Source organism: Macaca fascicularis, chromosome 10, assembly GCF_037993035.2.
Source record: "Macaca fascicularis isolate 582-1 chromosome 10, T2T-MFA8v1.1".
Lineage (NCBI taxonomy): Eukaryota > Metazoa > Chordata > Mammalia > Primates > Cercopithecidae > Macaca > Macaca fascicularis.
In genome coordinates, this window is record NC_088384.1 from 29,806,686 (window position 1) to 29,818,484 (window position 11,799).

The 11,799-nt window shown below is 55.4% G+C and overlaps 1 protein-coding gene and 1 gene segment (V, D, J or C); both read right to left on the reverse strand.

Annotated features, from left to right (window-relative positions):
* Positions 1–4,714: 4,714 nt before the first annotated feature.
* LOC102117446 (immunoglobulin lambda constant 6) lies at positions 4,715–6,557 on the reverse strand. Its single transcript, XM_045364445.2, has 2 exons — positions 6,358–6,557; positions 4,715–5,148 (listed from the first exon to the last, which is right to left on the reverse strand). The coding sequence occupies exons 1-2, from the start codon at positions 6,539–6,541 to the stop codon at positions 4,829–4,831; spliced, it is 504 nt and encodes a 167-aa protein (XP_045220380.2). The 5' UTR covers positions 6,542–6,557; the 3' UTR covers positions 4,715–4,828.
* Positions 6,558–7,800: 1,243 nt separating this feature from the next.
* LOC135965693 (immunoglobulin lambda constant 6-like) lies at positions 7,801–9,972 on the reverse strand. The segment is given in 3 exon segments: positions 7,801–8,255; positions 9,589–9,694; positions 9,922–9,972. Coding segments are annotated over 3 exon segments (477 nt in total).
* Between the last annotated feature and the right edge of the window lie 1,827 nt (positions 9,973–11,799).

Consider the following 11,799-nt stretch of genomic DNA (forward strand, 5'->3'; position numbering starts at 1 on the left):
ACATCTGTGCTTGCCCTAAGGTGATCATCAGGAGGGTCCCTGGCCCTTCATAGTGAGATGGTGGGGCAGAGAGACTGGACCAGGTTCTCTCCAGGAAGAGCCCACCGTTACTGCTGCAGCAGGCCAGGCAGGACTAGGTCTGGGTCCCAAGCCCAGGCTGGGCACATATGGGTGCTCGGGAAGCCATAGTTGATTGGTGGCCAGTGGCCTGGTACCTGGATGGGGCCAGGGTCACCAGGGGCTGGTCACTACTCCAGCTCCAGCATCAACCCCAGCTCTAAGAGTCACTGGGGAAGGGGGCTGGAGTGGGGTTCAATTACAGTGACGATAGGGAAATGGGGGCCACAGGGAAATGGGTGCGGGGAGTAGAGGAGGTTCAGGAGGTGGGTTGAAGAGGACCACGTGCTCCCATCCTGACAGCCTGGGATGGCCGCTCCCTTGACGGGCGTGCGTCTGTCTTGGGGACTGAGGGTCTCTGAAGTCAGGTCTCTTCTTGCTCGAAAGCCCCCTGCCTCCTTGCTCTTCACTTTAGCGACTCCTTACAGGGCAGCACGTGCTATCCTGGAGGAAATGGAAACCCTTGGAGGTTCTCCGGTCGGGGAAGGGAGGAGCGGAAGTGGACTAAGAGGGGGTCAGCAGTGGGAGAAGGGGGAACTGGCCCGGAGTTCTCCAGGGACAGGTGTGTGTTGTCCTAGCCTGTGCTCTGGGAGTGACACCAGGTGTGTTGAGATTTCAGTACCCAGCATTTTTGTGACTGAAATAAAGAAAATTCTGATTTGGCCCTTGCCTGCTTGTACATGTTAACTGCTTGCTTTTTGCCCAGCATCCCTTGTTCACACAACATGATCATAAGCTGCGGATGTCCTGTTTCTTTGTCAAGGAGGAGGAGGAGATAACCTCAGAGTCACAAAAGTATTTTGTAGGAGTGAATGTCTTTAAGGACATAGAGACCAGTCCCTGTTGCCCACAAATCTGGTTGCTTAAGGTATTACCTGAGACTGAAGAAACACAGACTTTTCCCCTGAAATGCCACCTCCCTCACTCCTTGGCCACATGGAAACTCCCTGCTTCATCCTTTTGCTAACATGGAGTTGAGGGATTTTCTCTCCTGCCTTCTTACTTTGGCCAAATCAAATAAATCTTTGTCTATCCTTAAGCACTTACGTCTCAGTGCTGGACCTCAGCTGCATATCAGGCACATGAACCTGAATCTGGGGTTCTACAAAGAGTCTCACATGCCACCACTCAACAGCCCCCTCGAACACCTACTGTGCTCGGTGCTGGGGCCCCAGACCCAGAGCTCCATGTGCTCCTCCTTTGGAAGAGCAGTCCCTGACTGAAGACGTTGTCACGAAGTTTTGGATCTTGAGGGAGCCACTGGGACCAGGAAGGGAGGGGGATTGGGCTTGGGGAGCCACCTGCCAGGGACTGACTCTCCTGGAGGCGGGGGACACTGAAAACCCTGGATCCAGAACCAGGAATGCGATGGGGTTTCTAGGAAGAGGGGATTCTCTCCTGGCCCCTCCCCCAAGTGCCCTGACCTTGATATTTGATCCAGAGGAAGGAGAAGGGGCATGAGGAATCTGGCTACTCCAACCCAAGGCCCCTCTCCCCCTCCATCCCTTGTTGGCCCAATAACTCTGTCACTTGAATCCCGGGTCCCGGGATGGGGGCCTGGGTCTAGTGGGCTCTGAGCTCTCCAGGGAGGAAGCCCACCTATGTGACACAGACTCCAAGGATTTCCTGGGTATTAAGTAGGGTGGCAGGCCAAGTGACATGGGGGACAGAGTATGGGGTCTTTGAGGTGAGTCTTCAGATTTCTTCCATTAGGGCTCTTGTGCACTGCTGTGGCCCTGTGGGAAGAAGGGGCGCTGTGGTCACTCCTATATCTTTGCTCCCACTCACCTCTCTAACACACCCGTCCTCTCTCTGTCCTCCAGCCCTTGGTCCAGATCCTGGGCCAATTTGAGGTTGCTGCTGCCACCAGGCCACCTCTGCTGACCACAAGGAATCCCCAGTATCCCCTGCCCCTTGTTTTCTTCAAGGGGGTCTCATCTGCAGTCTGAACTCTGGGCTGGGCAGGAACAAGTACCCCCGTCACTTGCTTCACCTCAGGAACTGGCCTGGGTGGCTGGCATCCTGTGCATGTTGAGGGGACGGTGGTGGGGATGCCAGTGGATGAACAGATTGAAGATGGCTGGGTCTAGGGCCACCCTGCTTAGCCTCGTGGGTGGGCCTGTGGGGAGGAAGGCAGAGTTGGGGGCACTCATCCCTGGCCCATCCAACTTACACTTTGCATCTCATGTATCAGGTGACATGTGCCATGGCCATGTGTGGTGGCTCCTGACTTTCCTGGGCCAAGGTAGCTACAGGCTGGTGTCTTCTAAGAAGGAACTGGTGAACTCCCACGGGTGGATGGGATTTGCCATCTGCAGGGGTGAACCCAGGCCCTGAGGCTGGGTATTTGGTCCCCTCCCACACTCTCATCAGAACCTGGAGCCCTGGAATATCCTGGGAGCCTTTCCTCCACATGGAGAAAGACAGGGAGGCCTGTAACCGGGGCAGTGGGATGAAGTGGGTGGGTGTGGCCAGGTGGCCTGAGGGCAAAAAGGCACCTGGGGTCCAGAGCTGAGGTCTGGAGTTGGGCAGGCCAGGTTTGAATCCCTGCTGTGGCCTGTGGAAGGTCACTGAGGCTCTCTGGGCTGTGGTGTCACCATCCTAGGGTGAGGATCACAACAGGATCTTCCTCTAAGGGTGGCTTGTCCTGGAGAGCATTTAGCCTCAGGGGGCCTGCTGGAAGACAGTGCCCTGGAGCTGTGGCTAAACTCCCAGTGTCTTCCTGGAACCCCAGGAGGAGAAGGGGCCACAAAAGACCAGGGACAGGAAGGGCTGGGGCTGGACTGGGACAGCGTCCAGGAGTCGCTCAGTCTGGACTGGGCAGGGCACAGAGAAAGGAAGAGGAACTCGGGAGAGGAGCTGTGGTCATCTGAATTAGGCCCCCCAGGACAGTCATGTCCCAGTCCTGGACCTATGTGTCATGTTGTGTGACCACAGGGACTTTGCAGATGTGATGGCGTTAAGGAGTCTGAGGTGGGAAATGATCCTGGAGTATCCAGGTGGGTCCAAGCTGGGGTCTTTATAAAAGAAAGAGGGAGGCAGGAGGGTCAGAGTGAGAGACATGTGGGGATGGAGGGAGAGAGAGAGGGGAAGGAAGAGAGAGAGAGGGGAAGGTAGGGAGGGAGAGAAGAGCAGGAGACAGATTTGAAGAGGCTGAGCTCTGACTCTGAAGTTGGAGGAAGGAGCCAGGAGCTGAGTTTGTTCTCTAGAACCTGGAAAAGTCCTGGAAACGAATTCTCCCCAGAGTCCCTAGAAGGAGCCTGCCCTGCTGGGACCCTGATTTTAGCTATCGAGGACTCATTTTGGACTTCTGACCTCCAGACCTAGGAGAGAATCAATGTGTGATGTTTTAAGCACTAATTTAGGGGTCATTTGTGATAACAACCAGAGGAAAGTCAGACAGGAGCCATGGGAGAGACTCCCCAGGATGCCACGAGGGCCCCCCTCCCAGGCCTCACCCATCGTGACCCAGGCCTGACCCCTGCAGGCGCCCCCACTCTACAGAGGAGGGACCATGCAGGGAGGGCTGGGTGGAGCTGGGTCGTCTTCTATCCACCGACACCTTCCTCTCAGAGAGCAGCTGGAGCCCCAGACTCAGGGAACCTCGCAGAGAAAGTCCTGAAGACGGACCTGGTTTTCCAGTGAAGGCCCGGGATCCCATGGAGAAGTGTTCCCAAAAATGATGTTCCCAAAGATGGCCAGTGACTTTTCTGTTCATGCACTTGAGAGAATCACCATGTCTTAGGGCTGCCAGACAGTTACCTGTGCATGCCTCAAGGTTCAAATCCCATTACTACTGAGGCCTTGGAGAGAACATCTTCCCACTTTTAGTTGTGAAGAGATCCCTGGCCTCAGCCTTGAGAGCACCACCTTCCTTTCAGCAAAGGGTTTGTTTAAACTTACAGAAATGATGAAGTGCGTATTACCTTCCTTGCACTAGTTCCTAGGGAGTTCAGAGCTTGTCTCTTGCAAGCGTCCAGAGCCTCCTGTAGGCCTTTTGTGTGAGTTTCCTTCCTGGCTTCCTCCAATTCCTCTTAGGTGTCTGAACCTGCTGTCAGGTTCGGAATTGAGGTGGATCCCTCATTTAAGAGCTTGAGAAGTCAGTGGTGCTGGAGTGTCCTGGACAGTCTGGCTCTCAGGGATGAAAGGGAGGGGGCGAGGGTGGGTGGGAACTGAGCTGGGCACAGAGGGAGGAGGGCCAGGGGCAAGGGCCAGGGGCAAAGAGGCTCCAGGCCTGGAGCAGGGTTTTCAGGCTGGGAAAAGAGATGGTGGGTGAAGGATCTTTGTTAGGGCAGAGATAAGAGTGTGTAACTGGAGGTCCAGCCAGAGACAACTCTTTCCAGGAAGGAGGCAGGGAGAGGGGGGCTGTGCTTTGAGGAGAAGGGGGAGGAGTGAAAGGGCAGAGGGACTGGTGTTCAGTGATCAGATTTCTCCTATCCTGGCCTATTTCATCAGGAGACACCCTGGGAGGCTATGAGACTCTCCCTCAGGGCTACTTTCCCACTGGGTGCCAGGATTCCCCCCACCCAACACTGAGAACGCAGGGGAAGCCTCAAATTATATGTGAGATAAAAAAGAGGAGGAACAGGATTTCTGGTTGACAATGAGGATATTTATTGAGAGGGGATGGATGACTTGGGATGGGGAGAGAGACCCCTCCCCTGGGATCCTGCAGCTCCAGGCCCCTGTGGCTGGGGTAAGGGTCAGGGGCCTAAGAGCACTCTGCCCGGGCCACCGTCTTCTCCACGGTGCTCCCTTCGTGCGTGACCTGGCAGCTGTAGCTGTTGTGGGACCTCCACTGGTCGGACGTCAGGCTCAGGTAGCTGCTGGCCGTGTACTTGTTGTTGCTCTGTTTGGAGGGTGTGGTGGTCTCCACTCCCATGTTGACGGGGCTGCCATCTGCCTTCCAGGCCACTTCCACGGCTCCCGGGTAGAAGTCACTGATCAGACACACTAGTGTGGCCTTGTTGGCTTGGAGCTCCTCAGAGGAGGGCGGAAACAGAGTGACCAAGGGGGAAGCCTTGGGGTGACCTGCGGGGTGGATGATGGGGAGGGGGGGTCAGAGTCCCGGTGTCCACCTGGGGAACCCCTGACCTCAGTCTTGAAGTGGGCATGGGACTAAGGCCCAGGGCAGGGACCTCAGGCCGAACACTTGCTGGACTGAGGTCAGGCCAGCGGTGAGTGGAGACACTCCCTCTCAGATGGAAGGCTCTTCAGTGCCCCCCACTCTTGGGGAGTCACAGACCCCCTCTTGGATCTGTCTGTTTTTCATATGTTCCATCATCTACAGACCCTACCTGTGCTCGCTCCACAATGGATGGGATGGAGTCCAGGACCACATCTCACCCTGGGTATCTGTCTGTCTTGGGGGTATCTGTCTCAGTGCCTCCTACCAGTTCCCCTTGTTCTTGTCTCTTCATACAGGGCAGCTGTTTGTCCTGGGTTCTGGCTCTTCTCTCTCACGGGAGTGGGTTTCTTCCCCACACATCCCCCTGGCGCCATCATTGCAGCCCCCACCCCACCTCCCTGCAGAGACCCCTCTGGTCTGCCTGGTGAGAGAGGGTGTCAGTCCTGAGGGATGGATTCCAGTAGATCAAAGACTTCCAATTGAGGACTTTTTTTTTTTTTTTTTTTGACTTCCTGAGTTGAATGTGGAACTGCGTATGTTCGAAAGAGTTTTCATGTTGTGAGAAGTTACATGGGGGATCTGACTCTCCAGTGGGTTTCCCTGACAAGCAGGCATCTGTCCCAGTCACTGTCCCTACCAGGAGTCCTTGTCCTGGCCATCTGCTTTGGGGTCTTCCTCCAGTGGAGGAATTGGTAAGGGTCCATGTTTAGGGCCTGTTTTCTGAGACCCACCACCCTGTCCATGGTGTCCTGCCTGTCTTGGGGGAGGGAGTGCGACCCAGCACTGTGGGGCCACCTTCTCACGGGATATTCTTCCTCTGTCTTTTCCTCCTCCCATTTCCTTCCCCATCTCTCCACATCCTCAGTCAGAAGCCTCTTGTCACTGTTTAATGCAGCCCCATAACTGGGACCTACAGAGGACAGAACCCCAGGAGAGGCCAGAACCCCAGGAGAGGATGGGTGACAACACTGACCCAGGAGCCCAGGCGAGGAGGGGCAAAGATTCCAGACACCCAGGCAGGCTGAGACCTTAGCCTTAGACAGACAGGAAAGGGAAAAATCTCCCCACATTTCACTTGGGATCTCAGAGAGGAGAGAAGCGGAGAAACTTACCGATGACGGTCAGCCTGGTGCCTCTTCCCAACATAACACACAGTGACACAGCCCCACACACAAACCCCTCCTGACACACCTGACCCGTTCCCCGCTGCAGCTGCTTGGGCGCCCAGGTCCAGCGGCCCTGTCGTGAAGCAGATCTGGCCGATAGGAGGGTGAGGTGGATGGCCCCTCCATGCATGCATGCACACTTGACTGGAAGTTAGGGATCCCTCCACCCCCAGAGGGAGAGGGAGAGGGGAGAGGGAGGAGGCATGTCTGCACATCACATCTGGGTCCCCTGCTACTCTTCGTCCTGGAGGAAGCCATGTGTCCCAGCTCAGCTCCTTTGGAGACTGTCACCATGGAAGAAGTCAGAAGCCTGTTTATGCCACACGGAATGTGGAGCTGGTCCCCATTGGAGAACCGAGTCCTCTGGATGCCCAGCACAGCCCCAGTGGGATGCCCATGTGGCAATGATTCTAAATAGCACAGGAGGGTGTGTGTGCGTGTGTGTATTTGCACGCAGGCAAGTTTGTTTGTGAATACCTGTGTGCCTAGAGATGTTCATGTGTGTTTATGTTTGTGAATATGTGTGTATGTGTGTTTGTTTCATTGCCCAGGCCCCTCATCCTGTGCTACCTTCCAGGACAATAATCAGCCCGGTTCTTAGATCCCACATACAGCTCTTAAAAAGACCAATTGGTTTACAGGCACGTCTATGGCACCACTCCGGAATCTCTTGATTGACCTTGACCTCCCCAGCCCCACTGACCATCCATGGGTAACTGGACATTAGGTATTTGAGGTGTGGTCAGTTTTGGACTGACTACTTAGGGGTGAGCGTGGACTTGACCCTTATTTCCCTGGGCACTTGAGTATAACAGGGACACTGGTGACACATGTGGGACCAAGGGTACCCAGCTGGCCTGTGGGGTGTGTGACTTGGGTCCAGACGATCAGGGTCCAGGCTGTGCCTGCTTCAGAGATAGATGTGGGGGTAGAGGGCAGGGTCCTGGGAGTCAGGAACAGGGTGGGCCCCTAAGGAGTAGGGGAGACCAAGGACTCGTGGATTGGAAAGGCTGCTGAGAAGGAAGGACTTCTCAAGGAAGGACTCCTTGAGAGAGGGAGACTGTCCAGGGAGTGAGACCTGATGATCCGTGGAGGGAACTCGTTCTTCTGGAGGCCATGGGGAACCAAGGAGAGCTCGCCCCAGGCTGCTGGAGGTGGACATGTCCACACAAGCACAACACGTATAGGAAAGAGGGGCAATCCTGGGACCTGCTTCTCAAGGCTGTGTTCTGGAATGTTCTCTGGGCCTTTCTAGGTGATGGTGGAACTACCTCTCAGAAACAATCCAGACTCCATTCTCACAAGTCTAAAATAATTTTGTTCATCTTGCAGGTTGGACCAATTTCGGGTAGAAAATGTATAAACAGAAACAAAACACAAAACCCAAGGTTTTTGGATGACTAAAGATATTTATTGAAGGTTTATTGAGTGCAGGGAGAAGGGCTGGATGGCTTGGGATGCAGAGACCCCTCTCCTGGGATCCTGCAGCTCCAGGCCCCTGTGGGTGGGGTGAGGGGTAGGAACCTATGAACATTCTGCAGGGGCCACTGTCTTCTCCACGGTGCTCCCTTCGTGCGTGACCTGGCAGCTGTAGCTCTTGTGGGACTTCCACTGGTCGGACGTCAGGCTCAGGTAGCTGCTGGCCGCGTACTTGTTGTTGCTCTGTTTGGAGGGTGTGGTGGTCTCCACTCCCGTGTTGACAGAGTTGCCATCTGCCTTCCAGGCCACTTTCACGACTCCCGGGTAGAAGTCACTGATCAGACACACTAGTGTGGCCTTGTTGGCTTGGAGCTCCTCAGAGGAGGGCGGAAACAGAGTGACCAAGGGGGAAGCCTTGGGCTGACCTGCGGGGTGGATGAAGGGGAGGGGTGTCAGAGTCCTAGTGTCCACCTGGGGAGCCCCTGATGCCAGTTTTCAGGTGGATGAAGGACTAAGGCCCAGGATAGGGACCTTAGGCCGGGTCTTGCTATACTGAGGTCAACTTGGCAGTGGTGGGGACCCTCACCTCCTGGTGGGAAATTCCTCAGCATCTGAGGACTGAGGAGAATCAGGCCTCTTTTGTCCAGCCTCCTCTTCAGATTCTCCCCTCCTTATCACCCAGCTCTCACTTCACCTGTGCTCCCTGACGCTGGTTGGGTTCAGCCATGGGCCCTCATCTTTCCTTGGGGGACGTCTCTGTCTGAACATCCCCTGCCAGGTCCCTCCTCTGGGTCTACTCATGAGGGCATCTGTGTCCTGTCTTTAGGTTCTCCTCCCTTTTGATGAGTGAGTTTCTTTCCCATTTGTCCCCCTGGCACCATCATTGCAGTCTCTGCCCCACTTTCCCACAGGGGCCCCTCGGTGGGGACGGGGTGTCAGTCCCAGGAGCCGGCTCCCTGGGAGTCCAGGAGTTGGAGGGCTTTCATGGGAAGTATATTTTCTGTTCTGAGCCTAGCGCTGTGTCTGCTATATGGGGTCTCCTTATCATATTGGGAAATCTGGCTGTGCTAAGACATCTGTCTGTCCTGACTGGTCCCTGTCACCTGTGCCCACGAGGAGTGCCTCCCTCAGCACCTGCTTTGGGGTCTCTCCTTTTTGGTAGGATGGGAAGGCTCTAACCTTGGCCTGAATATCCTGAGAACCACCCTGTCCATGGCAGCCTGTCTGTCCTGGGGGAGGAGGGACCCAGCACCCTGGGGCCACCTCACAGGACATTTTTTCTCCATCCTTGTTCCCCCTTCATTTCCCCAAGTCCCCAGTCAAAGGTCTCCCTTCTTGGTTTTTAAAGCAGCCCCATAGTTGGGACCCAGAACCCTAGGAAGCTGAACTGTTTCCAGCATCCTTCCCCTGTCCCACGGCCCTGGTGCCCTAGCCAGGGCCCCTGCTCTGCTGGTCTTTGGGGCTGGGAGCCTCCGTGTGAGGGAGCAGAACATCCCAGAGCCGAGGGGAGAATGCCCTGTAAGTGAGAGCGGCAGGTTCAGGCCTCAGCAGGGAGCAGGAAAAGGTCACTGGGATCTTCCCATCATGCCCCACCAAGTGCCTAAGAAGGGACAGGCCGGAGGAGTTTAGAGCCAGGAGAAAAGGCAATGGTGGCAGACCCCAGAGAGATTGAGACCCCTGCCCTAGAGAGAACAGAAAGGTGAGAAAAGTCTCCCCAGATCTCACCCTAGACCCAAAAGAATAGAAAAGGGGACTCACCGAGGACGGTCAACTTGGTGCCACTTCCGAACACATCACACTGTGATATAACCCTGCACACAAACCCTCCTAATACACCCGACCCAACCCCCCTGCAACCCTGCAGCTGCTCACAAGATGCAGGGTCCAGCCCCCTTTTCTCATGGGTGGGTGAGCCACAGGTGGGGTGAAGGGGTCACCTTCTACTGATCCGAATATCATTTCCTTGGGGGCGTGGGAGTTCATCCACCCAAGTCATGGGAAGGGTTGACAGGTCTGTGTGGAATTGTCTCCCAGGTAATTGCATTTCTGAGGGGGAGTTGTGTGGCTTGGATCAGCTGGTGTCAGGAATACCAGGGAGGAGGAGGAGGTGAACGGTTCGGTGATACCACTGACATGGTGCATTTGGGACCCCTTTGAGAGATTGGGAATGGTGGGGAGGTTCCTTGATGCCCCCCACATCCTCAGCACGGGAGGTCATGGTGGGATAGGCTTGGAATGGGGACTGGGGTTGTGCGGAGAATGACGTTGACCACAGGGACACAGACCCCACTGTAAGGCCTGAGCTCCAGCATCCTTGGCACAGCTGTCCTGAAGGAGCAGCTCACAGGTCACTGCCCAGGTCCCCCTTCTGAGCCTATGAGGACAGCTTCCTACCTATGGGGTGTGTGCTGGATTAGAGCTGCAGTGGCCCAGAGGAGAGCTCCTCAAGGGAGGCCATAGGCCTCACTGGCAGTGTGGTTTCCTCCAGGAGCTCTAGGTGTGTGGGGTCTCTGCGTCCCCTTCAGCTCCCTCAGCTTACACACATACCCTACATGCATGGGTTACTTACACAGCTTGTGCTCAGGAGTGTCACCAGCACGGGGGGCACCCACAGTGGATGGACATGTGCAGTGCAGGGCCTGGACACACACAGCCTGGACCTGCATCCTGGTCTGGGCCCATCACCTGAAGAGCTCACACCTGGGACACACACCTGGCACCCTGCCGTCTCCAACAGTATTCCCCACAGCAAGCACCTCCCCTGACCGCTGAGATGTGGCCTGCTGATCCCTGATCAGAATCCCTTCCACATCTTCTGTCTTACCCTTGGCCTGGACAGAAAACCCTGCCCCACCCTCCCATATCCAGGGGTGACCCCCTAGTCCCAAAGCCTGGAGACGGCAGGTCCCAGATTTGCTTTGCTCGTGTCCTGACCTGGGCCTGACTGCAGCCCCTTCTACCTGGGCCCTTCCTGATCCTTCCAGAAAGATGCCCAACATGAACATGTATGTTTATGTGCATGGTGTGCGAGTGCACGTGTGTGCGTATTATAGCTCAGATCCCATGTTGAGTTCTTCAGAAGACAAATCAGTTTCACCCAAGCTCCTGGCATAACCCCAGAACCTCACTCTTGACTTCGAACTCATCAGTCATTTGACCACTTGTGCCCAGCAGGACATTAGACTTTCATAGTGGCGTCAGTGAGGAGCAGAGCTGACCCTTGTCCCCTGCAAATGTTGAATACAGCTGGGACATCCAGTGACACCTGGGATGAGAGGCACCCAGAGGGGGATGTGGGGTGAGTGACTAGGGTCGAGGGGGTAAGCGTCCCATCAGTGATTGTTACAAGGGGGGTTTGTGGGGGTGGAGGGTAGGGTCCCTGGGATGACGGGAACAGATTGTGCCCATGGAGAAGGGGAGATGGTCTAGGCTTTGATGAAGAATACAGGTGGGGTGACCACATGGCCTTGGAGGGGGATGGACAAACACCTTGAGAGAGGGATGGCATCTGGACAGTGAGGGCCAAGGGCAACAAAGAAGGGAGCTGAGATGTTCTCCCAGGGCCGTAGGGATGTAAGGAGGGTGTGTCCCTGGGCAGCCAGAGTTGGATGTGCTCACAGGGCAGCAGGAAGCACAGTGGAGACATGGGTAAGAATGAAGATGCCTGGGTCCTTCTGAAGACTATTTCCTTATTCTGGAACATTCTATGGGGATGGGGTGATGGAAAAAGTATGACTCAGAGAAACATCAGGATGCTCCCAGGGAGCATTGTCACAAGTTCAAAGGACTCCGTTCACCTTTGGTTGGAGATAATCAAATTTAGGATGGAACATGGATAAATGAGCAGACAGCATGTTTTCTGATTGACAAGGAGGACATTTATTGAGGGTTTATTGGGTGTTGGCAGAAGGAGTGGATGACTTGGGGTGGGAGGGAACACCTCTGCCCTGGGATCCTGCAACTCCAGGC